Consider the following 27,761-nt stretch of genomic DNA (forward strand, 5'->3'; position numbering starts at 1 on the left):
AGAGTGAGAATTCGGGCCGAGCCGATGGGGCGTTCAATTCAATTCAGTTCAGTTCATAGCCCTATACCCGATTGAGCCGGTGTAGTTAGATACTAGCTATGCAGGGACTTCACACTATTTGAAGTAAGAATATGAATTCAAATGCCTTCAAATCATGTAAAACTTACAGTAAACACGTAAACAGTACTTACTATAATATAGGAAGGTTATGCTATAGCTAAATATAGAATGAAAATTAAAAATATAGTTATATGATAATATTAATATTAGTAAATATTACAGCCAGCCAGCTGCTTGCAAGTCCATTCTCTATTACATTTATTTCTTGTCTTTGATATAACTTTTTCTACTAACTTAAACAGAATATATTTCATATTCTATCTTTTTCATGTGATCAGTAGCTAGGACCTCCGGCGTGGCCCGCAAGGCGCCGAAACAGAGTAAAGTATGAAACAAACAGGCAACAAACAAACAACCGGAAATAGGTCACGTGACGTTTGCGGAGAGGTCACGTGGTGAGGCAATGGGATATCCACTTCTAAGAGAGTTATTAGTAGGTTTTATTGTACTGAGATTATTACTTTCTACATATTCTGAGTACTTATATTTAGAAAGTATTCATATATAGTTCTTTTAATTTCCTGGAATATATTTATTAGATTATTATCTCCTCTATCTATCTCTGTATTTCTATGATTATGGAATGCGTTACTGAAATGTTCTCCCCACCCAGAGTCCCGTGGTTTGCTTCTCCGGCAGCTTCATTCATATTATTATTCTCAACAATTCTATTAATAACGAAGGGTTTACACTTTGCGGTGTTAACCAGTAACTTGCGCAGCAGGACCTCGGTAATTTCCCTCTGGATCAGGACGGACGCCATGTTCTCCGACAGTCATACAGTATCTATCTACAAGATTCATCTATTTCAATGCTTCACGACTCATACAGCCTCTTGAACCAACTTTCATCACACGCCAACAATTGCTGTGGGGCGCCACACTCCACTATTCGCCCGTCTGCCAACACCACCACCCTATCAAAATCCACAATCGTGTCTAGACGATGGGCGACCGCAATGATTGTACACCCAGCAAATTCGTGCCGGATGATCTCCTGCATGCGACGATCCGTCTCGATATCAACACTGCCGCAGTAGCCCTCTTGTTAGCCCTCTAATAATGGACCAGAACCCTCTTTCTCTAATTCTACTTACCTCGATGAAACCTCATCCAACACTACAAGCCTGATCTTCCGTAGTATGGCCCGCGCCAGGCAGAAAAGCTGCCACTGCCCTTGGCTGAAGAAATCTGTCTTCAAGATGGCATTTAATCCGCCCTTGGCCTCAATAATCGACCAGAGCTGACACTTCTCTAGCGCTCCAATGAGAATCGCATCATCCTGGCTGGTCGCCTCCCATGGGTCCAGATTGAAGCGTACAGTTTCCGAATGTACGCAGAACGGCTCCTGGGTGATGATATTCAAGGACTGGCGGAGCTCCGATCGTGGGAGATGTGCCAGGTCTTGCCCGTCGATCTTCAATGATCCCTGCCGATACTCCACTAGATGGAAGAATGCAGCTAGGAGCGAGGACTTACCACTTCCCGTGCGGCCGCAGACTCCTATCTTCTCGCCAGGCTGGATGTGCAGGCAAATGTCTCGAAGAACAAGTGGCGCAGAACTGCTATAGGCTGCAGCAAAGTTATCAAATTCCACTGCTCCATACTGGGGCCACGCAGTCAGCGGCGAGTTGACCTCACTGTCCTTCTCTTCGGATTCAGTCTCCTCGATGAAGTCACGAACCCGTGCCACAGCACTGAGGGACGTTTCTGTCAAACTCCAAACAAGGACTAATTCGGATAGGTTCTCGTTGAAGCTCATGATATTCAACAGGCCCAGGCCCACGATTGCGGGGTGTACGGTATCGCGAAGCATGGCGATCGTACTGATGAGCACGGTGCCGAGCGCGGCAACCAAGAGATTCAACACAAGGCCAAGCCAGGCTTGCACAGCTTTGAGCAGGTATATCGGTCGTTGACTGTTGTCAAGGAGTATCGCGTTGCGGGCTCGGAAAGCTCCCGTCCAGCCGAAGGCGCGAATACTAGCTAGACCGGCAATGGTTTCTTGGAAGTGAGTGTATAAAGGTGCTTGTTGCTCTAGACGGAGAGTACGGAGCTGACGGGAGGTCTGGACATAAAATCGCTGAATACCAATGAGAGTCATCATGACCAGGGGAATAGTGACCAGTAGGTATGTAGCGGAGGCCACAATCATACACGCGCCGATAGTAAATATTGCCAGCTGTAACATCATCCCAATCAATACACCAGGAAGCTCATTGTCAATAACACTGAGATCCTGTGTAAAGCGGTTCAGCACGGTTCCGGAGTCTGTTGAGGTAAAGAATGATATGGGTGCCAGCAACACTGCGTGTAGAAGTTTTTGATGAAGACCGTTCGATACTCGGGGAATGACACGGAGGAATAAGCCCCAGACCAGGAGGGTGAGCGACACCAGTGAGACGACAGCTGCCAACCCGAGGCAGCCCAGAAACGAGGAAGTAGATACGATGGTAGAATTGTTGCTTGGGCTGCTGAAAGTGTTCAAGAGCAACCCCGGTGCCTTGATCGCGGTGACGTACACCAGGCTCCATAGACAGCAGAGCCCCATCCACGACCAATTGGCCGCAGCAAAATAGTCAGTGATCGTCTTCCAGTCCCCATGCTTTGGTGCTGGTGATTCTGTCACTGTTGGCGCTTCTTCCATTTCCGACTCCTCTTCTCCCACTGCGTTTGCTTCCACCACTGCCGGCTGCTTGACTGCCACATCATCGTGTTCAGCATGTGATAGTGCGTCATGGTCATTATCCATAATGCGCTTGAAATTAACATTGAGACCGGCCACATATCCTGTGCTCTTTTGAATCAAAGTCTCATAAGTGCCCTGTTCGGCGATTGTTCCATCCTTCGACAAAACGACCACCCAGTCTGCCAGGGGAAGTCGGGAGACGGCATGGGTCACCAGGATAATGCTGGTTGCCCTCCTTCGCACTGGGCCAGACACAGAGAAAAGTCGACGAAAGATATGCTCTTCGGTGTCTGCATCCACTCCACTGAATACATCATCAAGAACAAGTAGCTCCTTCTGTGCAAACGCCGCCCGAGCAAGTGTAAGACGAAGTCTCTGCCCCCCGCTGAGCGCGATCCCGTTCGATCCAATCTTAGTCCCATCCTTTTCAGGTAGGCTGTTCACGTCTTCCAGCAAGCCGCAGCAGTCAACGACCTCGTGGTACAGGAGGGCATCTTCAGGGGATTGACCGCATATGCTAGCCTTAATGGTATCATTGACGGTCCATGGGGTCTGATCCACAAACCCTATCGAGGAAGTCGACGAAACTATTCCACATGACCAGGGAGTCTCTCCGAGGATTCCCTTTAGCAGGGTGCTCTTTCCGCACCCAGTCGGGCCAACTACCATGACCAGCGATCCCCGTGGGATGCGGAGATGCAGGTTGCGAAGCACCGGGCTGTCCTCTGCCCATCCGAATGATGCATTTTCTAGGACTACCGTATCATTATTTCCTTCAGACGTCGCCGTTGTAGTAATGCTTGGCGCTAATTGTCGGTATTCCTGTCGTGAAGGCGACCGAAGAAATGCATCGATGCGGTCAAAACTGCCCAGCGCGCCAGCTAGATGAGGCAGCGTTTGAACCAATGTCATCAACGGGGGCTCCAAAAGCTGTAGGAGTGAGAGGATGGAGAATGCGACAGGAACATCCAGTGTCTTGCCAATGGAATGACCCCAGCCAAGGTAAAGTGCGAAGGTGGTCAGCGGCGCGGCGATGCTTGTGACGTTTTGAAAGACTACCTGCACCACTAAAATCCATCGGATTTTGCGGGCCACGACATTTTCATGTACCCTTGACCTCTGGAGAAGGCTTCCAATAACGGCTGAGAGTCCCAAGAGTTTTAGACTGCGGATGGACGCGAGCATAGTCGAGGTTATCGAAGTCCGTTCTTGAATAGCCCCCACCCAGGCGTTTTGATACCGTGGATACAGCCGCGTACAGGCTGCCATGGCCACGACGGCGCACGCAAAGCAGAGTCCCGGAGCCAGAAAGCCCACACCTAGCTGGGCGTACAGCAGGTACAGGGCCACCGCTACCTCTATAACCGCCGTCCAGGCGTGGTGCAAGTCTGCACAGGACATGGTGATACGGTCGATGTCGGTGGACATTAGCGTCAAAGCAGCCTTCTCCTCCACGGCAGTTATGCTCAAGTCAACGCTCTTGTTATAGATAAGGGAGACCAATCCCCCTCGAATGCTGACAACCAACCGATTCATCTGGTGCTTGGAGGTGGCCCCGAGTAGGGCGATTCCGGTGTAGACAATGGCATAGATCCCTATCAGGCGCCACGCAGGCCACTTTTGGCTTTCGACCGGGTCCATTACCAACCTCGTCGTATCCTGGATGAGATATGGCTGAGTGAATTTGACCCCGATCAAAAGTAACTGAGGAAGGCCGGAGGCCAAGATGTGGTATTTCAGGACTCTCGTGACCGCTCTCAGTAAATGACGGGAACGCCTCCATTCGGCCTCAAACCGATCCCCGAGGCGTTGGGAGGAGAGAGCGACCTCCAGAGGATACAAATTGTTAACTCCAAGTTGAGTGAAGAATCCCTTCCATAAGAGAGGATTGATCCACCACAGCAATAGCGTGCTGTACGGACCAGCAGTGTCGGAGGGGCTGCAATCCCGATAGGTAGCGAGCAAGATACCCTTTTTTGGCAGGGCTTCAAGGAGAATCACTGCGACCTTGTTGAGCACAAGCATGGCAGTGATGGTGTAAGGTACGCTTTGCTGGCCCTGATATCCCAGACGTTGACACTGGGCCATATCCAAACAAAGGCTTGCGATAACATAGAGTGGCACGAGGGTTGACGGTGCCACTGATCGAATATGCTCACACATTGAAAGGACCAGCAGCACGATGGCCGTCAGGAACCCACAAATTGCGACCACAGCCGAAAGGCCAGTCGCGGGATCGATGAAAGGGAAAAGCAAGAGAGTGAAGTGGAACGTCACAGTCGTCGTCAAGATGAAATACTTGCATTGCTGTTGAAGAGATGGTTCCACTTTGATGGATTCCTGCGCAAGAAAGGCAATTCTGACCCCCGCTGTCACCAAGAAGATGAAGCCGAGGATAATTGCAATTGTATCCTCTCTTCCTTGTAACCAGTGATGCGACACGTCGTTATCCATGTTTGTTGTGTTAACCAGAGGATGGCTGTATCTGCTGCAATCTCGTTGTAGCAACAGCACTGTCTAAGGGGGAGAGATGGAAGTCCATGTCAGGGAGCTATTTTGATTGCGGCCTTTTTTCTTTTCTTCTTCTAGGGGTGGTTGCATCAATACCACAAGCACGCAATTGAGGTTTGCCTAGCGTCAACGCCAACAACAAGGCGAATACATCCAGGCAGCTTCAATCCTGGCTTAATTACGAAGCCATGCAGGGGTTCTGAACCTTACGGGGCGCTGACGGGGGACCGGAGTCCCGCCGGGGGAATCTACTGATAAGCAAACCACAGGCTACACCAATTTGAGTGAAATCTATTAGGCGGTTAAGTAAAATTGTAACCCGCGAAGCCTGGCCTTGGCTAATTCAGTATGTCATCGTTCTGGCAAATCGCAAAGCGAAGATAGTTCTTTCCCAAGCATGCGTGCTCCGGGCTGTAGTACTCACTCGCAGGAATGGCCGCCACACCCAGTTCCATGATCAAGAACCATGCCAGCAGGAAATCCCTTCTGCGGTCACGGATATGTGGCGGAAACCTATACTCCCTAGGAATCTGGACTTTGGCCAGATTAACGAGGACAAAATAGCCGCCTTCCGGGATCGTGTAGGGAAGATCCAATTTCTGGAAGACCTGACAAAGCCGAATCATTTTCTCTCGAACCAACGTGCGCGTCTGCGACCAAAAGCCGTTATATAGGCTTTGCTCATACACAGCCGCAGCTGCTTCCTGTGAAGGGCCTGGTGTGCAATAACAAATGCGCAGGTGTGCTGTTGCAATAGCATCATATCAACCGAGCAGGGACGATAAGCCAGCCTACCCTCCAGCCAGTACAAAGAAATGCTTTCCTACAGATCCAACGCTGATAGTTCGTTGCTGCACATCGGGGCCTAAAATTGCAACTCGTGTAAAAGGCACGTAGCTGAGCCGGTCATATACCTCATCGCTGAGTAAAAGCAGGTTATGTCGAACGCAAATGTCACTGATGTGCCGCAGCTCCTCGCGTGAAAACACCTTTCCTGTAGGGTTATACAGGTGTTTAGCACAATCATCTTGGTGCGTGAGGTGATTGACTGTTCCAACTCGACGAAATTGGTGGTCCACTCAGGGGACGAGCAGATTGCAATGTCTGCCTTCGCAGGAGGTCGCAGAGGAACGCATCGAATGACGCCCCCAGCCATATGAATGTAGTCCAAGGATCTACGGCAAGGAGCGACGAGCGCAAGCCGGACGTGTAAGTATCACATGGATAGTAGACCGTCCGAGAACGAGGGCGATGGGGCGCCACCTTACTGGTCAAAGTAGGGCTCAAAAAGCATAACTTCGTCACCCGGATTCAGAAACGCCATCCATACACTAAGCATTCCTATGTCAGGTTAGTCACGATCGACAGGAAACATAACATTCCGATGCTTCGAGGGGAAGTTTCACAAATAGCCCTGACTGAGGTTTACGCATGGCTTGATGCGAGAGGCCTCGGCACCTTCGTTGATAACGGACCATACATCCTGCTTGCTTGCCCCCCATCGTTTGGCCGGCCGAAAGTCAACGGCCGGGCAGTCGTTCTGCTTGGCGGCTGAGAAGTCATCACCCGTATGATCTGTCTCCATGCCGCTGCAATAAGGGCAAAACAAGCAGAAGCTCGGCTGGGGTGCCCTTCGTGAAGGTACTGGCCCCCCAATTCCCTCTGCCCTTTATCTACGCCTGTTGAGGCGCCCTTCGACCCACCTTTAGAGAAACAGGGACGCCGATAAGGACTGGATGACCTCAATTGCGAGAAGCAAGTCAAGCAAATCAGTATAATACGCAGAGTAATAATGTAAGGTATGTGTCTCTACGATTAGTCGTAACCTGTTTCGAGTTTGAAAAGACGACTGCGCATGTAATACACTAGATCCTTCTCTTTTGTTTTGTCACTGCTCGTACCAGTACCGGTCCATCTTAGTTGCATCAGTGCGTGCATGGCAGGAAACTCAGCTACCAAGTTGCAAACAACCCTGTGATTGATTGCAATAAAGCGATCTACCGATCATTCCACTCATTGTCAAACCTTGGACCCGCACGAGGCAGGAACGCTCCCCGCTGCCCCTCCTCCGCGTCATCATTGGCGTCTTCGTCCTCCAGCGCAGCGTGCGTGATCCGCTGCTGACTGCGTGCCTGTCTGCCAAATTGCATTGTCATCCAGCTCGGTCGCTGACGCAGAGCCTGATATAATGCAACCTGTAGCTGCCTTAGTAAGGAATCACCTATAACGAAGCGCAGACACAGACCTTCATGAGTAGAGTCAAAATAGCAGCTGCAAAAACCATCCATGAAGCACTCTGCTGCTGCTGTCGCCACGGGACCAGACAGCTTGTCCCGTAATTGAATTGTACCTCACAAGCATCATCCCCGGTGGTCTTATCCTTGAACGGCCACGCTCGGTCATGGATACTCCGGAATCCGCAGCAGCGGAATTCGTCTTGAATAGCACGGATCGGTTGAGCATCTTTCGCGCGGAAGTATGACTGCCATTCCTGCTCTAGTCGGCAGGTGGTGATGCTCTCTGGGTACAGATAGGCGAGGGCCACGGTGGCGATGACTGTGGTTATGATGGATTGGAGGTGGTTGATGACGGGAAAGAGTCTTCGCCAGGGGCTAGATGACTGGCGGTTATCTGCAGCTGGCTGGGCGAGTTGATTGGCAAGATACAGTGCCAGTGCTGTAAGAGGAGGGAAGAGGGTGGCGATGGCTGGAACCCAATCAGGAAGGGGAAGGTAAAGTGAAGCTGTACGAGACCAGGACAGCCTAATGAGATGAATGAGCTTGATCCTCGACGTATACCTCTATGGCAAGAGTGAGAAAGTCACTGACGCTCCAAGAATGATGGCGATAATTGCAAACTATCAGATGAAACGATGACTTGTCAGTTGGTGTTCAAGAACAGTGGGCTTGCTCATACCGCTGCTGCTACTGTGGAAGCCACCGTGGGCAATCCGTAGACAATAGCCATGTTTTTGATGCCAAACGATAAAAGTGATGGATTGTGAGGCAGAACGCTTTCCCTTGTTGTAGACTGGAGGAAAGAGAAGAGAACAAGCTGTTGGGAGGGTGAAGTGAAGGGGATGGAGCTGGCCAGGCGGGGTCGGCGCTTGCAGCTGCTGCGCACATGTGTCAGGCAGAAGCCATGGTTAAGCAATGCTCCCATGGTCTTGACATCTCCATCAAGCAAGCTTACTACCAAACTAAGAAAAACAGGAGCTTAACCTTAGTGTAAGTTCAGTAAACATTCCTTTCATAATGAGCAAATGAGCAAATCTAGGGGAAAGTATGAATGGCGGTATATTTGTGGGGTAAATCAGCTAGAATCAATCCATCGATCTATTGGGGCTCCACTGCCACTGAGATTGGAACGGAACAATGTATACTGCTCAAAGGCGAAAAGGAAGATGCCATTGAAATAATTTCAATATTGGATTTGCCTTCTGTTTCCATCCATGTGCATACAGTCATCCAGCTTTGTGTTTGCCGATCACCAACATCAACCCGCGGATGGTCACCTGGCCCCATCGGAGCTACCCGCGCTAAAGATCAAGCTAAGATACGCGATGCTCTTCTTCTCCCCGATCTCTTTTTCTGCCCCAACTTTCTCCTGCTTTTCCTTGGTGTCGCTACCTGCCTTCACCATGAAACCATACATCGGTATCCCAGCGGTGATAGTGCTTGTTCATCGTGCCTGGTCGCGAAAGTCGCTGACCACTCCCGGCCTCATTGCGGCTGCGCTGACAGCCAGCGCCCATGCTCTTCATCCATGGTCCGCTCCTTTCGTCTTGTTAGGAGTCTTCTACTTTGGGGGCACCAAAGTTACCAAGGTATATATCCCTTGCTCACATCATCGATCCGCGGTTTGTAATTATTAATCACGTACTTGTCAGGTTAAACATGATGTTAAAGCTCGTTTGACGCTCTCCGCGACCGGCTCCGAGGGCGGCGAGGGTCAGCGTACCCACATCCAAGTCCTGGCGAACTCTGTTGTCGCGACAGTGCTTGCTCTCCTACATACATATGTTCTTGCGGGACAACCTGCAAGCGCAACACAGTGCTTTTCGAATGGTCATAATGTGGCGGATTTGTTGGTCGTGGGAATAGTCGCGTAAGGCCTGTCCCTGTTTCTAACCTTTCTTATGCGCGTACTAACAGGTCATCGTGGTAGGAACTACGCCGCAGTCGCCGCTGATACATACTCCTCCGAGCTTGGTATCCTATCCAAGTCCAAACCCCGCCTGATCACCTCCCCCACGTTCCGCGTCGTTCCTCCTGGTACCAATGGCGGTGTAACTGGAACCGGACTCCTAGCAGGAGTGCTGGGTGCTTTTACAATTGCTGTGTCGTCCGCTGCTATCCTACCTTTCTGCGCCGAAGCCGATACCCTGTCGATGCTCAAGAGCCGGGCCCAGTGGATCTTGGCCGTGACAATGTGGGGAGGTTTGGGCAGTGTGCTGGACAGTGTCTTGGGTGGATTGCTGCAGGCTAGCGTGGTCGACAAGAGAACAGGAAAGGTTATCGAAGGAGCTGGTGGTCAGAAGGTCAGTACATGCTTAGCATCTACCGGATTGTTAGCAGAGGATAATACTGATATCATCTTGCAGGTCCTTGTTCACCCCTCTTCTACTAAGCCCGGTGTCCCAGCTGATACCACCGGTCTGAAACCTGCTGGGTCAAGCTCGAGTGCGCAGGTACACGCCACCGAGGCAGTAGCTAACACCGCCACTCTGAAAGGAACCAGGGCTACTGGAACATCGACGGGAACATCCGCAGGAGAAACTGAATCGGGACACGAAAGCCGGCGGGTAGAAAGTGGACGGGACCTCTTAGATAACAACGCCGTCAATCTTCTGATGGCCTTTACGATGAGTGTTGGAGCTATGGGCGCTGCAAGCTGGGCTTGGGGTCTGAACATTGCTGACTTGGCTTTGTGGTAGCTATTGAAGGTTTGAGGCGTATCTACGATCGCAATGCTATGAAATGATTTTTATGACTTTAACTGAGTTGAACTATATCAAATAATGGGTATATGTGAAAGGTAGGAAGGAAGAGAAGGAGATATGCATGTGACACTCACTAGTCGGGCAGGTGCAGAAAACGGTATGAAAGAAGCCTTATATATAAACAATATGAAAGACCATTACTCCAACAGTATCCCACATCCTCACCAAACCGGATGTTCCCTTGCCAAAAAGGCAGACCAGCACGCAGCGGGTTAGCGCTGATTATACTTCTCTTGGATGACGGTTTCGTACCGTCGTCTCTCCCTCTCCAGATAAGTCAACGTGACGCTCTGGTCCCTGTGATAGTCAATGAAATCCTCCCATTGTTCTTGTGGCACAATAACCTCATAAGGCTGTTCAGAGAAAATATCTGTCGGCCGGAATCTTGTTGCCATGCCCTTGGGGTGCATCTCAAAAGTGAAAACTTTTTGCTTCCCACCAAGTTTAAGTCCACTGGAATCTTCCGGTTGCCTCTCGAGCAGGGACTTGGGGCGGGCTATTCGCCGCCGATGCATAGGCTGTGGGATGGTATCTTGCGACAACAAGTGAAGGCTATCCTCCCATCTTCGTTTCGAGTCTCGGTTGTCTGGCACTTCAATAACCGCTTGCATCTTCTGTGGTTGCATTGCACGTCTTTGAGCGTCCTCCAGCAAGCGCTGTCGCTCTTGGTCGCTCAATCCTGGCTGACAGAGTGGCAGGTAAAACGCCATTGTGCTAGCCTCGGGTTGCTTGGTGATCCATAACTGGCATTCGCTGAATAATTCGTACGCCTTATCATATTTTCCTTGGGCAAACTCCACCCGAGCCTGCCAGTACCTGCACCGTGCGAGCACTGGTTTGTCGTCATACTTTTCTGCCAAATCCCGAGCCTTCTGGGCCTCGGAATCAGCCTCCCGGGGTTGGCCTTTTCCAAGGTAGAGCTCTACACTTCGAAGAGCGGACCTGATATTGCTCATGTCGACGACCATATCACAGTAGGATATGAGATTGTCGATTGATTCGCCACCTGGCTTGTCTTTGAGTGCTGGCTTGGCGTACTTCTCTTTGTGTGAGTACTTCTTATATGGTAACCCGGGAGATGGAGGTGGTGGTGGGTAGTCAACGTGTTCGCCCTGGCTGTCAGGATCAAACTGAATTTGTAACGAGGCATGCTCTCCCTCATCTGCACCGTCGCTGTCATTCCCGCTGAATAAATTATCAGCCTGAGTTCGCCATATAGGGTCCTCGTCATCGTTTGCAAATTGGTCAGTGGAGCTTTGATCATACGAAGCACCCTCGTTGTAATTTTCTTCCATGAGTATATGCAATGCCTCGTCTTCGCCGGCGTCTATATCTGAATGTGCGTACTCGTCGTCGCTGTCTGCTCTGATGTTCAAGGCGGCGTCCCGCATTTGCGAGTAATTGCGCCTGCTTGGTGACATTTTGTGGCATGTTAAAAGTGGTGCTCAACTTACTAAACTTCAAACACAGGGTCCTGGGTTGTCATGGCCTATTTATATCCTTAACAATTTCAAGAAGAGGTGTATGCCCACTACTAGTCTACGGTATCTCACTACTGAAAAGTATATCGACAACCATTCCATTAGAGATTGTTTCACAGAACTTGCTAAATGCGTTGGAGACAAGTTAGTTGAAACTGTGCTCTTTGGTGATCAACGGAGATATCCCGAAGTACTACCGATGCTCGTATATATAAATAATGCTTTTGGCCACCGCTATACATCCATCTGATCATGTACTGCTTGAAAGGTCTTTTGTTATCTTTTGTTCATCCGGCGGAATCTCTCTGCTGATCTTGTCTCGGCAGCTGATCAACCCTAATCGTAATGAATAAGCAGCTACACTACTGTGCCTGAGAGGGTTCGTCCGTCACTGATCGGACTCACGCGGATATGCTGAGTAACTTTTATGACTGCTACCGTAGTGCTGATGAATCTTCGTTGCTTGTTTCTGACCCTAGCTCAACACTGATATGACTCAGGTACTAGTCAATACGAGCTCCACTGAGGCATATTCCATGCGATACGGATTGAAGGGGGGATGTGTCCAATGCCAATCAGACAAGCCTGATGGATGTATAAAATGGTGGTTGGGAAATGCCGTCCCGTGATGACAAACTGCCTCAAACAGGCAACAGCAGCGAACCAAACCAGACAAACCAAGGTGGGGTACCCAAACAACACAAACAGTACCCAACACGGTAATCCCCGCTCCAAAAGTAAGTCATGCAAACAAATGCAATCAATGCAAACTCAACGTCATGCTCGTGTCGGCGCTTCCTTCTGGCCCTCGGCGGTTGGACCTCTTTTCCGCATGCGTCACTGGCCTGCGGTGCTTCATCCATTGGATCGCTGTGACACCTGGTCGTTCCTTGGAAAGTAACCCGGATGGTGGGTTCCCAAGCCATCCCACCGGAATGTGTACCCTGCCCAGTATGGTCTGATTGACGTGCAGGACGGCCTCAACGGTATTTTCCGGCCTGCGGTGGGACAAATCGCCCTGAGCTTACACAATGCGGAGGGTGTCCAGACCATCTCGATGACCCAGTCAGTCATGGTGGGCTGTTTGCAAGGGCCCGCTTCCCTCGATAGTGCAGGAACAGCCGCCCCTGATATTCTTGAGAGAGGTGGGACGCGCAGCGTGATACTGGTCTCTCTGATACACCCCACGCCAACTTCGAGTCTGACCTGTCGAGCTATTTATCCAGTGGTGGATCTACTCGTAGATGATCAATCTTGCATACCCTCGCTGCAAGGACTGGACGCTTCTCCTCATCTACCCCTCATTAGCCCCCCCCCGATACCATCCGCGGTTTGCGCGCGCATACAATAATATAAGCTCTGTGGCTTACCCTTGAACTTGTACTCTTTTTTCCTGGAGTGGCTTGTATAGCTGTTGCTTTTCTATTTGCTTTATTGTTGCTAGAGTTCCGTGCTCACCAAAAATGTCACCCTTATGTCCGGTCGTCAAAGGCGTTGACATCGTCGACATCCGTCAGAATGACGTGAAGTTTTCCTTGGTAAATGATATCCAGCGAGGTATAGATCCTCCGGCAGGAACTTGCCGTTCCATGCCCACGATGCTTCTGTACGATGCTCAGGGGCTTAAGCTGTTCGAGGACATTACGTACCTGGAGGAATATTATCTCACAAACGCGGAGATTGACGTTCTACGGACACATGCGAAGAGGATCGTTGAACGCATCCCGGATAATGCGCAATTACTGGAGCTAGGTAGTGGGTGCGTCTTCCTTCCGCTCGGAGCATGTATAGAGTCTAGGGTGCAGATACGGGATCCTAACATGTAGTAGCAATCTGCGCAAGATTGAGATTCTTCTCCAGGAATTCGAAGCGGCGAGCAAAAGAGTGGACTACTATGCGTTGGATCTGTCGCTCTCGGAGTTGGAGCGCACATTCTCGGAAGTGTCCCTCGATCAATATCAATATGTCGAGCTTCATGGCCTCCATGGCACGTACGACGACGCCCTTACCTGGCTGGAAAACCCCGCGAATCGAAAGGTTCCAACGGTAATCATGTCAATGGGTTCGTCAATAGGAAACTTCGATCGTCCTGCGGCGGCAAAATTCTTGTCGCAATTTTCCAGGCTCCTGGGGCCGTCGGACTTGATGGTGCTTGGGTTGGATAGTTGCACCGACTCGGATAAAGTGTACAAGGCATACAATGATTCCAAGGGTATAACGCGGCAGTTCTACGAGAACGGGTTGTCGCATGCGAACGCTGTGCTTGGATACGAAGCATTCAAGCTCGATGAATGGGACATCGTGACGGAGTACGATAATGTCGAAGGGCGGCACCAGGCATTTTACGCGCCAAAGCGGGACGTGACTATAAACGGGGTACTGCTCCAGAAAGGCGAGAAGCTGATTTTCGAGGAGGCATTCAAATATGCCCCCGAGCAGTGCGATCAGCTATGGCATGATGCGGGTTTAATTGAGGACGCTGAGTTTGGCAATGAGTGTGGGGATTACCGTATGTCATCCTTTGGCAATGTGCTACGACTGCTCATGTTGCACTGCATTGTGCACAGCATGTTACACTGTTGAGACCGTTATACTAACATAATCTGTCGGGCAGTTATCCACGTGCTGTCCTCGGCTACCCTCAACTTCCCAACGAGCCCGTCACAATATGCGGCTCAATCTGTGCCGAGCTTTGAGGAGTTCCAGTCTCTGTGGACGGCATGGGATATTGTCACCAAGGCCATGGTTCCCAGAGAGGAACTTCTTTCGAAGCCAATCAAATTGCGAAATGCTTTGATTTTCTATCTTGGGCATATTCCTACTTTTCTCGGTCAGTATTTTTTTGCCTATCAGGAACCAGGCGTAATAGACGTATGTTGACAAGAGTAGATGTCCATTTGACCCGAGCGTTGGGCGAAAAGCCAACGCACCCCAAGTCATATCGACTCATCTTCGAACGCGGAATCGATCCCGATGTGGATGACCCCGAAAAGTGCCATTCTCACAGCGAGATTCCGGACGAATGGCCTGCCCTTGCAGACATCTTAGACTATCAAGTGCGGGTTCGAAGTAGGGTGAGGTCCATCTTTGAGAAGCATAATGTGGCTGAGAATCGCGTGCTCGGCGAAGCACTCTGGATCGGGTTTGAGCATGAAGCCATGCATTTGGAAACGTTCCTTTACATGCTTATACAGAGCGAAAGAACACTTTCGCCTCCAGCTGTTCCGCAACCGGATTTTGAGAAGCTATTCCGCGATGCCCGGCAAGAAGCAAGACCGAACGAGTGGTTTTCGATTCCCGAGCAGACGCTTTTGGTTGGTCTAGACGATGACGGTCATTCGGTTCCTCATGACTCTTATGGATGGGATAACGAAAAGCCCCAGAGAAAGATCACAGTCAAGGCATTCGAAGCGCAAGCGCGACCAATCACAAATGGAGAGTACGCCAAGTATCTACAGGCAAATCATCTGCCTCAGAAGCCAGAATCCTGGGTCTTGGTCAAGTCTGATCAGACATACCCGACATGCAATGGTGTCAGTCAAAGCAGCAGTTACGCTACGAACGATTTTATGGCACACTTTGCCGTTCGCACCGTGTTTGGCTCAGTCCCGCTCGAGCTGGCCCAGGACTGGCCGGTGATCGCGTCGTACGATGAATTGGCAAAGTATGCCAAGTGGGTGGACTGCAGGATACCGAGCTTCGAAGAGGCGAAGAGTATCTACGCGCATGCAGCTCGACTGAAGGAAACTAGTAACGGTCTTCCAAACGGTCATAGGTAAGTAGACCGCTTCGCTTGAATGCACAGGGCTTACGGCCACAGTCAAACCAACGGAGTCAATGGACACGGACATAGCGAAACCAACCCCTTACGGCCTCGCACTCCCGACCACCAACCGGTACAGCATCCTTCGCGCGAGTCTCTGCCGGTGTTTGTTGAGCTCGACAACTGTAACGTCGGCTTCAAACACTGGCACCCCACCCCAGTCATCCAGAACGGCGACCGACTCGCCGGTCATGGAGAGCTGGGAGGCGTCTGGGAGTGGACGAGCACGGAACTTGCACCCCACGACGGGTTCGAGGCCATGCAAATCTACCCCGGATATACATGTAAGCTCGTCGCCAAACACATACAAACAAAGCTAATCAAGAACAGCCGACTTCTTCGATGGAAAGCACAATGTCATCCTCGGAGGGTCATGGGCGACGCATCCACGGATCGCCGGCCGCACTACCTTGTAAGTCGCCCATCTACAAGCCAGCTGTCCACGAGCTAATCTATTCAGTGTAAACTGGTACCAGCGGAACTACCCCTACCCCTGGGCAGGAGCCCGGCTGGTGCGGGATGTCTGATTAAACATCTAGTATAGAGTAGGTATAGGTACTTCATGCAAGAGCAATTACCAGTTCGCCACCGGATCGACAGTGTAATGTCCATCACTCGGGCCCCTCGGAAGCAGGCATACATAATCCTACCTTACATCACAAACCATGTAGCTCTATACTTCATCGTAGTAAACCCTAAGGCACCTCCCGACAACATGACGCCATACCCCTCCTGACGTCGCCGATAAATGATCCACTCCATCCTCTTCCCCAACTCCCTTCCCCACGTCCCCCATAACCCCTCAATACCCATATTTCACATCACAATGTCCGTCCCCAACATCACCACCATCTCCCCCATAACCAACCGACCCATCCTCAACCGCACGGGCGCCAACCCCGAAGACATCGTCGGCATCGCCGAATCCGCACAATCAGCCTACCAATCCTTCTCCACAACCACCACCCTCAAACAGCGGCAGGAAATCGTGACCCGCGCCCTCGCCAAACTCGAGAAACGAAAAGATGACCTCGCCAGACAACTCACCGAGCAAATGGGCCGGCCCATCTCCTACACAGGGATCGAAGTCGCCACGGCCATCAAGCGCAGCCACTACCTGAACCGCATCAGCGACTCCGTCCTCGGCGAAGAAGGCATCGTACCCGGGGAAGAAGAATCAGGCTTCAAGCGATACATCAAGCGCAAACCCGTCGGCGTAGTACTGATCATCTTCGCCTGGAACTACCCCTACCTTGTTCTCGTGAACAGTTTAATCCCTGCCATTTTGGCAGGAAATGCCGTGATTCTGAAACCGTCGCCGCAGACGCCCACTGTCGCGGAGGAAGTCGCCAATGCGTTCCATGAAGCGGGGCTGCCGGAGAAGGCGCTCCAGTATGTCCATTCTGGGTCTCCGACGTTACTTGAGAGTCTGGTTCGTTCTAGCTGTGTGAACCATATATGTTTCACGGGCTCCGTGGAGGGCGGAATAGCTACGCAGAAGGCGGCCTCTGATCGCATCGTCAACGTTGGATTGGAGCTCGGGGGTAAAGATCCCGCGTATGTGCGCGACGATGTCGATGTCGCCTGGGCGGCTGGGGAGATTGTCGACGGGGCGATTTTCAATAGTGGGCAGAGCTGCTGCGCGATTGAGCGGGTCTACGTGCATCAGGGGATCTACGATGAGTTTGTGGCGGAGGTGAAGAAGGTGCTGAGTGGGTATGTGGTTGGGGATCCGTTTGATAAGAAGACGCAGATCGGGCCGGTGATTTCGAAGCGCGCGAAGGAGGATATCGAGGCGCATGTTGCTGATGCGGTGGAGAAGGGGGCGAAGGATGAGACGCCGGAGAATGAGTCGTTTGAGAATCCCCCGTCGGAGGGGAATTATGTTAGGCCTACGTTGTTGACGGGGGTTACGCATGAGATGCGGGTTATGACGGAGGAGACGTTTGGGCCGGTGATTCCGGTGATGAAGGTGGAGGGGGATGAGGAGGCTGTGAAGTGGATGAATAGTAGTGAGTTTGGGTTGACGGCTAGTGTGTGGACGAAGGATGTTAAGGCTGCGGAGGAGTTGGTGGAGAGGGTTGAGGCTGGGACGGTGTTTGTTAATCGGTCGGATTATCCTAGTCCGGTGAGTTTGTGCTGTTGATGTTGATGATATGGAGATGTGCTAGTGCTAACGGTGGTATAGGATCTGGCTTGGACGGGATGGAAGAACTCGGGCCGTGGAGTGACGCTCAGTCGGTTTGGGTTTGAGCAGTTTGTCAAGTTGAAGAGTTATCATATCAAGGACTATCCCAAATAGAGGGGCATTGCTTTCGTTTGTTGTTTTGTATTTGATTTGATGTGATTGATGCCTTGATGATCGATAGACCCAGTCCTGCCATGAACAATCCCATTCCAATGTCAATGCCAATGACAAACCCACAATCGCGTAAACTCAACATAAGCACTAGACATCCTTCAGAGAAACGACAAGAGGATTGCAATGCCAATGCCACACACTAAGTGGATAACTGCATTCGGCCCCCATCCCCATCCCATCCCCCAAGTAACCAGCACTAGCACTAGCATAGCACCAATACCCACCGCGAAAACACCACATACCAGTCAGCAACTAGCCAGCCAGCCAGCCAGCCAGCCAGACGGTACGGTACCTAATAATCTACTCCGTAGAATATGTAGTTGGTTAATAACGAGAAGAGAAGCCACTGGTACCGCCCAACTATGAAGGACCCTGGCTAAGAAAGACCGCCGTATGGCCGGAAGAAACTGCCGGAGGCTGGCTGGCTAACTGGCTGGCTGGCTGTGAGTTCTGGGGCTGAGATAAGATATTTGTAGGTATTGTTATTGCTGCAATCATGAGTTTGAGATGGGAGTTCTAGACATTGTAGTGGTATGGGCGGGGGGTGGGTGGTGCATTCTTTGTGTGATGTTTTGCATTCTTCGGGATGGGGATGGGGATGGTAGGGTTGACAAGGGCGTTGTACAAAGTACTCAGTAGGAAGGAGGAAGGAGGACGGACTATGGAGGGGAGGTATTTGGATTGAATTGATTTGTATGGCAAAGTTATAGGTAGAGTGCTGAGGTATAATAGTGAGATTTGAATACTACAGATGGATGAAGATATTGAATTGGACTGTATAGAGGGATGACTATAAGATCTCTTGCCTCAGGCAAACAAACAACCATCCATCGTAACTATTTACATGACCCTATCCTACATCACCAGCACTACCTCACACTCACACTTAATTAGACACAGCTACAGCTACAGTAGATAAGTCTAGATAATGAACAGACCCTCAAATTCATCTCAACTAACTCACCTCAAACGAATTCCCCATCTTCTCTCTCCCCACTCCACATCACTCCACTCCACTCCCTCATCCCCTACAGATAGATAATATCTCCCAAGAATGCTTAACTTCGCTACCTATCACACTATTTACCCGCGGGATCAGCGGCAAATCTCTCACCAGTCAGTTACAGAATCCCGAAAACTGAAGAGATATAGGCATTGTTCTGATGCAAGGGATACACCTGTTCTTCCCTTTATACTGTGTACCATACGGAGTACTTGGTATACTACTTACGTAGTAGGTATCGCCACAATACTGTACATCCCTTTATCTCTTTTTTTACCTGTCTAGCTGGATACTAGGTTGTGGGTGTGGGATTGAGTTTCTGGGGTAAGTTAGTCACTTTATTAGTTACTTAACCTATTTTCTGTATTCAGGATCTGGTAACCATGACAAGAAGACAGATATGTACGTAGTTAAGTTTGTAGTTGTAAGCAGGGGATAATACTTTAGGGGGAGGAAAGGGGGGGCGCCGGAAGTATTCTTAGAATGTTCGATGCATAACTTATTACCCTTGCCCCAGTATGTATTACTTACCTACCTATTTCTCCTTTCTATGATTTTCTTACTCCGTAGAGGGTGGAGGGGGGCTATTTTTATTCTTGTTTTACTCTGTATACATTGAAAAGTAAGTAAAATGAAGAATGTGCCGTGCAACGGAGTACATTACATGTACATACATGCCTACGTTATTCCCGGAGTATCTATTATCTATCTATCTTAGTATAATACTTACTCCGTAGGCAAAAAAGTATCAATAACTATATCCAAACTATTATTCCCATTGTTGCAACTTGCAGTATTTCTATTCTGGGTAACCCGATGATAGTTAGGTTACTAACCCCGAAAAAAGAAACAAAACAAAATGGGGCCAGCCAGCCTAGCTAGCCCGCCAAGTTGGGGCCGATCGGTGATCCAAGCCACCACCACCATTTCCACTTACCAACACTTTAGTCTAACCCCCATATGGGGATGACGAATGCACAAAGTTAATTCATCGGTTATAAGTTACAGTTGTGTAATAATGGCGATTATAGTATTCTATAGTATAGCTATGTATATAGCATGGTTTCATGCAGTCAGCATTCGGTGCAGCGGGTGGTTACATACTTACATACGCCCTATTTTGGGTACCTACAGATGTGGCATATGTAGCTTGCTTTGTGGTGTACATACGTAAGGCTTTCGGTGCCACCTAGACTATGCTATAGTATAGCCAAGTAATGTATGTAGGTATGATTGCCCAACAATTCTTCGGAGAATATCGCGTCACTCCTTTAGTCCGTCCAAGTCAGAAAGGGGAGTGAGGGAGCAGCATATTTGCTTCTGTGACGGATAAAACTAACTAACTAGTATTACTCGCCTTACTAGTTGAGCTGGACCTGCCAGGGGGGAATGTGTCACCCGCGGCGCGTAACTTACTAGCAATGCTTCCAATCAGTTTCCGGCACATAACATAAGGCTGTCACTTTTGTGTGGATATTACTCCCCCCATTCAAGGGTAGCATAGCATAGCGTAAGATAGTTGTCGTGCCACAGAATTCCACCCGATCTGCATTTCAGATTTGCACGGGCGAAAAACCGTTTGTTCAGTTTCCAATTTCGAATTGGGAAGAGGGCCGAAATCGAACTTTCTTCTTTCTCCTCCTCCTGCAGGGCGTTTCGTAGTTTTCTCCATATATCTAGACTTGTTTTCTCTGACCGGTCTTTTTTCTTTCTTTCTTTCTCTTCTCTTCCTTCTTCTTACTTCTTCATCTTCTGTTCCTTGTTTTTTAGTATTCTTTTTATTGTTTTTCTTTTCTTGATGCGCCCAATGCCCTGCTGCTGCTGCTAACTAAGAGCTTTTTTTGTTCTGCTGCCGACTAGTCCCTCCTTTGGTTCTCACTCAGTTACTTACTGACCTCACGCTCGCTCACTCACTCGCTCGCTCGCTTCTTGTGTTTCGTGTTTCGGTGTTGCCGCTCGTTTTAAACCTAAGCCCTACATACCTCTTTGTCACTCGTTTCATATTGTCACATCGCCATTGTCGTCATCGTCATCATCATCGTCATTGTGATTGATAGACAGCCACTCGCTTTTTGTTGATCGATCTGCTTGTTGCTTGAACTAGCACCATCTTTGCTTTTTTGTGTTTCTTAATTGGCATCGGTCCCTGCCTTGTAGATAGTGACCGATCTCGATCTCTCCTTCATTCCCACCTAACGACACTCGCTCTTATCATCATCACAACTACCACCACCACCAGAACAACAAACACCTGAAGTCACTATGGAGTGTTTTCGGCAGATAGCTCGACTTGTCAAGTCTCCCTTTCGGCGCGAGAAGCAGCAGAAGGTGCTGGAGATTGTGAGTTCAACTGCTTATGCTCCCATGATGTTATCCTCTTGCTAATGCGGTCTGCATTTAGGGACCCCCAACCGACTTTCGTAAAGAGGAATTGCCCGCGTTCTTCTCAGATGACGAGTCAGTCCCCTCATATCCTGACTAGTCTGCTACCCATCTAACCATCTGCAGTGCGGCAACCTTGCACAGCCGGGGTTCCACCCTAGAGAAGGAGAAGGAAGCGGCGGCCACCGCCATGGAACGTCAACCATCGACACGAGACAAGATCAAGACGCATGTCCGGAGGCTGAGCGTCCGGGTTGCGAGACCAGTTTCTGATGCCCACGATGAGCAATGAGCCGATCGATTCGATGCCAGCTGCACATGCCGGTTGCATATCAGCATCACATCAACATCAACATCATCGACAGTTTATCTCGTTACGCAAGCATGGAAACCTCATCATAAATTCTCCTCTCAGCGTGAATCACGGTCTGCAACGTCAAAACAAGAATGTTGGAACTTCATTGAGACGCGATTTCTTTGCCTTTGGATCCGGGCCTCGTGGATTTGGTGCTCTTCGACCTAATGACGGGGATGATATCGGGCCCTGCATCTGATTGCTTGACCGAGACGGCTCTGGAAGCCCGTCAAAGTCATCATCGAATATTAATCTCTTCTTGGATCTGGTCGCCCTCGGTGTACTGTATCTACCACTCATAGACTGCACTCTTCTGATTCCACTGTCCCCTGTAGATCGATTATTCATCGGGCTGCTTCGCGAGCTAGCAGCAGTAGGCATAGGCGTAGGCGTAGCAGTACGATGCTGATGCTGTACACGACTCGGCCCCGTCAGGGTCCTCGTCCGTGCGTCTAGATCGTCGTCATCCGTCGTTTCATCCAGTTGATCGCCGTCCTCCATCGCATCCTGTCGCTCCCTTGCCGCCCCATCGGTAACCGCGCCGCTCCCTGCTGACGCCCCCAGTCCAGCAGCCGCCCGCGTCGTCGACTTGATACCCTGCATGCCGACTAACGACCGCGCCTTTCGTGGACTAATTAGCAGATCATGCAGCGACGTACCCGCCCAAGTATCATCCTCCTGATCATCATCATCCTCCTCCTCTTCCGAATCTATAGCAGGTCGTCCACCCTCCACCATCTTCTGCAGCCCCTCCTTCTGCTGAGCGGACAAATCCTCCGCCGCAGCCTTGCGTTTAGCTTCCTCGCTCTGCGCAGTTACGCCATCGGTCGGTCGAGCGATATTCTGTATGGTGGTGGCATTCTGCAGCTTGGCCTCTTTCTTCCGTCGGACGTATTCTGCGTAGTGTAGGTGTTGGGTGAAGGTTTGCGCGACCGCGTAGAATTCGTCTTCGACCATCATGTATATGTCGTCGTTGTCGAAGCCTTCGCGGAGGTATCTTCACATGTTATCAGCCTCTGCAATCTTTCCAAATATATAGCTATGGTATGATTACGTACTCTTCAGACGGGCAGCGATGGATGGGAGAGGACGGCGGCGTAGGAGCTATAGCAAGGTGTCAGTGACCTCAATATACTTAACTTGCAAAGAGAGTCAGAGGTAAGGTACATACAAGACCGCATGAAATCGCGCTTCTTCATCCTCGACCCTGGAGTCATCGCCGCCTCGGCTTTTGGTGTCACATCGTTTTCTTCTTCTTCTGCTTCTTCCTCCTTGGCTCTGCTCTCGCGCTTCACGGTTCGACGCGGTGTATCTGAAGAAGAGGCCTTTGGTTCTCGTTTGATTGTTGTCGTTGCTGCGTTCATCAGCCATGGTAGGTTGCGGGGCATTTCGTCTCTGGTTAAGATAGTGCTTATGAGAAATTAAACATTAGTTGAGTATTAAGTGAGGAAAGTATGTATGGAAATGAATAGGGAGGATGTGTACTCCGTACTGGACGGACGATGGTGGTGTCTTGCGACCGCTGATACGCGGCTTCTCCCCGCCTCCGCACGGATTGGTTATCTAAGTTACTTTAGTTGGTGGAGATCCACTTGTCAGCCTCATGTTGTTGATATGCTTGTCTGTTTGAATGAATCGTTGATGATTGGTTTTACATGTGTGAAGGGTGTCTCTTTGGAAAGAGGCTATTATTTCTGTGGGATTTGTATTGTGGCCATTTTAGCAATGTGTGCTCTGCAAGCAGTACGACTGTCTATAACCTACGACTTGTCTGCCTCATATGGTGTAGCGGGTATCTGATTTCAATCTATTCTAGTATCACCATAGCAAATCCATAATACAGCCTCGTATGCTAACGCGAAACGCCGAAAATATGATAAAGCCCCATATCGAGCAGCTTGCCATGGCCCTGGCAGAAAGAGTAATCCACATGAAGAGGAAAAAAGTGAACGAACAACGCCTATCAGAACAACTGGCAGAAGGAGAAGAAATCGAAGTAAATAAGTGAGGTAACGAGAGCATCAGCCGATGACGCAAAGTGAATATGCTTCACCCTTACGCTTCACCAGGCCTCTTGCTATTGCAGCTCACAATCTTCACCTTATCCGCGGAGACCGTAGTCTGGTTGTCCAGCTTAAACGTAACATCCTTGATCAGGAATGTCCACACTTCATCGCAGAATCGGTAGGTATCGAGGTGTCCCTGTGGTGGTAAGAAGAGCTATGTCAGCCTCATTCGCCTCCTTCGTCTTCCTCAGACGCAGCCTTCCTTATCCTCATATGTAAGCGTACCTTGAAGGTCAGACGAGCGCGCACTTTGTCCGCCAGCACTTCTGTGATCACGCGATCGAAAGTTGAGAGGATCTTCATGGCGAGCTGAGGCTCGATCCGTCCTTCGTTGATCAGGTCATCGAGGGTATCGGTCAGGGAGAGTCCGAGGCTGTTACACAGGGTTAGTGGTAATTCCTGACATGTAGTCGCAGATACTGTCGTACCTGCTCCCGCGATAGAGCTCGTAGTATGCCTGGGCGCTCATTGTGAAGTTGGCAGTGAGGCGACAAGGGAGATTAAGAGAGTGGAAGTGGAGCCGGTGATTGCGATCAGTTGGTCGCGGGGGGTATCTGCACGTGATCTAGATCATGTGATGGACAGGAGCCATTACATCAATGGCTGGGACCAGCAGGGTCAAGTTTCGACATTATTCTCAGTCAAAAGGTTACCTTTGAGGTTAATGCAATGAATTTGTCTTCAATGTTATCATCTCCACTGCTTGTCCGGACAGCTCGTCTGTCGAACGCTTCTCCCGGAGCACGGTATATAGCTTCGACCGCTTACAGACTCGCAGAAACAAAAGGTCAGTAAGATAGTGAATTCAAATTGGATATATCGTTCCCATTCAAGGCTAATCGAAATATAGCTCAAGATTCGTCGCACCAAAAGCAATCGAATGATGCATCAGATGACCAATCAGCATCGAAGCTCAAGCAAGATAAAACCAAAAGCGTTGCTCAGGCGGATCAAGAGCTCCGAGAGCGACTCGAGCAAATGTCTGGCGGTGGTGGTGCTTCGGGAATTGAGTATGAAGATGGAAAACCTAGCGCCATGAAGCGCAGCGTACGAAACAATATGTTCCGCTATATCTGAGCCGGAGAAGTGAGCTACGTCAAGGAGCATCGCATCATGTCGGGCTGTGTCGACAGGGCCGTACAAAGCCTACGATGGCTACTTTATCCATAACAGCTGTTAGACTGAGTACAAGTCGAGGCGTTGGCGACTGGTGGTCAGCTTAGCTGAGCTAGGGTCGCAGTCTCTGATTTGACCGACTTGTAAACCCTCCCAGCTGTGCTAGACATCTCCTGACAATGATGGACGGCGCTGTGCTCCATCAGGAATGTTGTCCCATACGAACACTGGACGGTGCACAGGGAGGCACGTCAAGAACCATACTAGTCTGGTTGGATGGATACCCGTCAAAAGTCTGTCAATCTCTGCTGCGTCCTATGTATGATAGTGGCCAAAGGGGCATAAACAAGACCAGGCCAGCATCCGCTTGGAAAGGACATGCCTGCATGTAGGCTCTATATACCATGACTACAAACCATAGACTCCAATAAACGCTCGCCACCAATCAAGGCGCCAATATTTTCCGCTATCAGTAGTGTGATGAGGGCCCTACCTAATGTTCACCTGTTGCCCACCATTCCTGCAAGGACACCAGCACCAATGACACCGCCGTCCGAGGCTTCCCGTAAGAAAACCGACTTACCGCTCTTCTGCGGGCCGGTCCTCATGATAAGCCTGTCAATATATTGCTGGCATGTTTCCTTGAAATTGGGGTAATGCTGGATGATGCCTCCAGTGTACGCCACGACCAGCTCCTCCGGGCCTGACTGCCAGTCCGCGGGAGTGGGAGTGGGAGATAGGACAGGAACAACCCTACCATCTCTCGGACTTGCTCCCTCCGGGACCAAGGATGATGGGGAAAGACTAGTATTTACGGCGGCCAGATCCGGAGTGCCATTGTACTCAGGCAAAGAGACATTGGCATTCTGCGGCGAACCTTCGTGGCTGTCCACTTTCAGCTCAATCTCCTGCGCACAAGCAAGCAAACCCACAACCGCTGCGGCTATCAACCCGGCGGATCGTCTCTGAACCGTCCTGGCGATCTTGCGAAATACGTTTGCCGACACAGCATCCCAATGCCACTCGCTGTTCTCCGGCGGAGGCATGGAGCGTGAAAGTTCATCGGCAAGCTCCTGGTCCGACCGAGCACGGGCAACATTATCCGAGACGTAAGTTGTCGTCAGGGCATACTCCTGGATGAGGGTCGCGGGCAATACTTTCTTAGACAGCCCACTTACATTGGTAAGATAATCATATAGGATAAGCCGGATGAGCTCTCCAATATACCGACCACCCGTCAAGTATTCGAAAGGCTGGAATCCGGGTCGCGCGCACGCCCGATCGAGTTCCACATCCCATTTTGTTATGATGTTGAGTTCCTTCAATGGCGGGTCGGCACCCGCGATCGTCCATTCGGTGTTCACGACCGTCTCCTCCGCCCGCGGGTCCTTTGATTTCACATGCTTCGCCTTGGACTCATGCAGCATATTCAAATTCATGGGAATTGTGGCATTGCAGCCGGTACCCACAATGATGCCCATAGCTACTCGACTATTGGGCAGGGATTTGACAGCATAAGCAAGGGAAGCAAGTGTAGCAACTGTATCGTTCGTGATAGCTGCTATCTTGAGTTTTGGGAGTTCAAAGAGCTTCCGACGTTTGCTTGAAGGCTCCGACTCGTTATCTAGGCGCCTTGTATGTTTCTCATACCCACTCAGGAGGATCTTGCGCAAGTCAAGGTCTGACGTGATGGCGAATCCTTTGCCCATTGGCATCAGAGTAGCCTCCGTAAGGGATTCTTGCCTGTAGTTGGTCAGATGCAAGCCACACCTTGTAGCATCGCAGCGGAGAAAGGGACACTCACATTATCGGGAAACTAAAGGTAATTCCCATCTCCAATTCGTCTGGAACATGGCCTTTTATGGATTCAGAAGTCAAGCTTTCCGCCACCACTTCCGCAATGCAATCCCCGATCCAAGAAAAAAGATCCTCTGCCTTGTCCATCTTTAGGTGTTCTTGTATAGGCCATGCCCTCTCAAGAGTCCGCCTGACACGCTGTCTCTGCGCCCTACGAATGGTGTCGCGCGATCTTTCCGACGCGTCTGTGGAACGTGTGTCTGACTCTGTAGCCTCCCCCAGTAGTTCGATGAAAGCAACCCGCAGATTGGTCCCACCCACATCAATGGCCAGGTATCGGCCTGTCTCCAGGCCAGAAGGTAACCTAGTCACCGGTGTCGGTAAGAACTGCTCCTTCGAATGAAGGGCCAAATCCCGGTATACGGTGGAAAACCGGCGCGCAAGTTTATACAAAACCGCTTCATCCAAAGCTATGGGAGACAAGTATTCGTCAAGCACGCGCTGGCGCTCCAGATACTCTTTTTGAGAGGGGTCCAAGTCAGCGGTGTCCTCTTCTTCATCCTCCACCGGCTCTTCGTGTAGATGTTCGTGCTCATCATCCCTGCTTGTACGCAGATCTATCGAATTGATTGGGGCCATGATGTGGAAGAGGCTAAGCCCGGCGGCGAGATAGGCAAGCAGTCGGACCGTGTGACTTGCAGCCAGCAAACGGAGGTATTTTTGTACAACGGAGTGGTAAGTCGGCGGAAGGAAGTGCTCAAGGATTGGCTTTATCTACTCGCCCCTGCGGAATGTTTTGAAGCGAAGGTAGGACGGGATGTGGGGGAGATCAAGAATGAGGATCCAGCCTTGGGACGATGATAAGGTGCATGCGAACCGAGGATACCACGATGGTAAAAGGATAGCCAGGAAGTGATTTTGAATTGGGGGGAGGGTGCGCTTAATGATGATTCACTTCCGTAATGGCCAGAGCAGGAGCGGTGAGATGTTCAGGGGAGGGAATGAGGGAGGGGGAAGTGTTATCTTGCAGGTAAATCTATACAGTGACGAGTGCG

At 50.3% G+C, this 27,761-nt stretch overlaps 11 protein-coding genes across 11 annotated transcripts; 5 read left to right on the forward strand and 6 right to left on the reverse strand.

Annotated features, from left to right (window-relative positions):
• Positions 1-936: 936 nt before the first annotated feature.
• Positions 937-5,262, reverse strand: AtWU_02364 (ABC multidrug transporter; the record flags this gene model as incomplete). The annotated part of the gene is made up of 2 exons (XM_035497478.1): positions 937-1,147; positions 1,217-5,262. 2 exons carry the CDS (start codon positions 5,260-5,262, stop codon positions 937-939), a joined length of 4,257 nt encoding a protein of 1,418 aa, XP_035353371.1.
• Positions 5,263-7,316: 2,054 nt separating this feature from the next.
• Positions 7,317-8,286, reverse strand: AtWU_02365 (tetraspanin Tsp3; the record flags this gene model as incomplete). Its single annotated transcript, XM_035497479.1, has 4 exons — positions 7,317-7,514; positions 7,565-8,081; positions 8,148-8,176; positions 8,236-8,286. The coding sequence occupies 4 exons, from the start codon at positions 8,284-8,286 to the stop codon at positions 7,317-7,319; spliced, it is 795 nt and encodes a 264-aa protein (XP_035353372.1).
• Positions 8,287-8,959: 673 nt separating this feature from the next.
• Positions 8,960-10,255, forward strand: AtWU_02366 (DUF92 domain-containing protein; the record flags this gene model as incomplete). The annotated part of the gene is made up of 4 exons (XM_035497480.1): positions 8,960-9,145; positions 9,209-9,426; positions 9,487-9,859; positions 9,923-10,255. The coding sequence occupies 4 exons, from the start codon at positions 8,960-8,962 to the stop codon at positions 10,253-10,255; spliced, it is 1,110 nt and encodes a 369-aa protein (XP_035353373.1).
• Positions 10,256-10,533: 278 nt separating this feature from the next.
• Positions 10,534-11,742, reverse strand: AtWU_02367 (tetratricopeptide repeat protein; the record flags this gene model as incomplete). The annotated part of the gene is made up of 1 exon (XM_035497481.1): positions 10,534-11,742. One exon carries the CDS (start codon positions 11,740-11,742, stop codon positions 10,534-10,536), a length of 1,209 nt encoding a protein of 402 aa, XP_035353374.1.
• A 1,523-nt stretch (positions 11,743-13,265) lies between these two features.
• Positions 13,266-16,152, forward strand: AtWU_02368 (DUF323 domain protein; the record flags this gene model as incomplete). The annotated part of the gene is made up of 7 exons (XM_035497482.1): positions 13,266-13,561; positions 13,632-14,311; positions 14,417-14,632; positions 14,692-15,577; positions 15,623-15,909; positions 15,956-16,037; positions 16,086-16,152. The coding sequence occupies 7 exons, from the start codon at positions 13,266-13,268 to the stop codon at positions 16,150-16,152; spliced, it is 2,514 nt and encodes an 837-aa protein (XP_035353375.1).
• Positions 16,153-16,451: 299 nt separating this feature from the next.
• AtWU_02369 (aldehyde dehydrogenase family protein) lies at positions 16,452-17,927 on the forward strand (the record flags this gene model as incomplete). The annotated part of the gene is made up of 2 exons (XM_035497483.1): positions 16,452-17,753; positions 17,814-17,927. 2 exons carry the CDS (start codon positions 16,452-16,454, stop codon positions 17,925-17,927), a joined length of 1,416 nt encoding a protein of 471 aa, XP_035353376.1.
• Positions 17,928-21,252: 3,325 nt separating this feature from the next.
• AtWU_02370 (gamma interferon inducible lysosomal thiol reductase (GILT) family protein) lies at positions 21,253-21,664 on the forward strand (the record flags this gene model as incomplete). Its single annotated transcript, XM_035497484.1, has 3 exons — positions 21,253-21,330; positions 21,392-21,447; positions 21,499-21,664. 3 exons carry the CDS (start codon positions 21,253-21,255, stop codon positions 21,662-21,664), a joined length of 300 nt encoding a protein of 99 aa, XP_035353377.1.
• Positions 21,665-21,808: 144 nt separating this feature from the next.
• AtWU_02371 (uncharacterized protein) lies at positions 21,809-23,115 on the reverse strand (the record flags this gene model as incomplete). Its single annotated transcript, XM_035497485.1, has 3 exons — positions 21,809-22,724; positions 22,786-22,831; positions 22,899-23,115. 3 exons carry the CDS (start codon positions 23,113-23,115, stop codon positions 21,809-21,811), a joined length of 1,179 nt encoding a protein of 392 aa, XP_035353378.1.
• A 667-nt stretch (positions 23,116-23,782) lies between these two features.
• On the reverse strand, positions 23,783-24,262 carry AtWU_02372 (transcription initiation factor IIA subunit gamma; the record flags this gene model as incomplete). The annotated part of the gene is made up of 3 exons (XM_035497486.1): positions 23,783-23,929; positions 24,019-24,166; positions 24,222-24,262. 3 exons carry the CDS (start codon positions 24,260-24,262, stop codon positions 23,783-23,785), a joined length of 336 nt encoding a protein of 111 aa, XP_035353379.1.
• A 215-nt stretch (positions 24,263-24,477) lies between these two features.
• AtWU_02373 (uncharacterized protein) lies at positions 24,478-24,870 on the forward strand (the record flags this gene model as incomplete). Its single annotated transcript, XM_035497487.1, has 2 exons — positions 24,478-24,580; positions 24,644-24,870. The coding sequence occupies 2 exons, from the start codon at positions 24,478-24,480 to the stop codon at positions 24,868-24,870; spliced, it is 330 nt and encodes a 109-aa protein (XP_035353380.1).
• Positions 24,871-25,409: 539 nt separating this feature from the next.
• On the reverse strand, positions 25,410-27,345 carry AtWU_02374 (hexokinase family protein; the record flags this gene model as incomplete). Its single annotated transcript, XM_035497488.1, has 2 exons — positions 25,410-26,652; positions 26,714-27,345. 2 exons carry the CDS (start codon positions 27,343-27,345, stop codon positions 25,410-25,412), a joined length of 1,875 nt encoding a protein of 624 aa, XP_035353381.1.
• Between the last annotated feature and the right edge of the window lie 416 nt (positions 27,346-27,761).

The sequence above is a fragment of the Aspergillus tubingensis genome (genome assembly GCF_013340325.1).
Source record: "Aspergillus tubingensis WU-2223L DNA, scaffold_3, whole genome shotgun sequence".
In the NCBI taxonomy this organism is placed as follows: domain Eukaryota; kingdom Fungi; phylum Ascomycota; class Eurotiomycetes; order Eurotiales; family Aspergillaceae; genus Aspergillus; species Aspergillus tubingensis.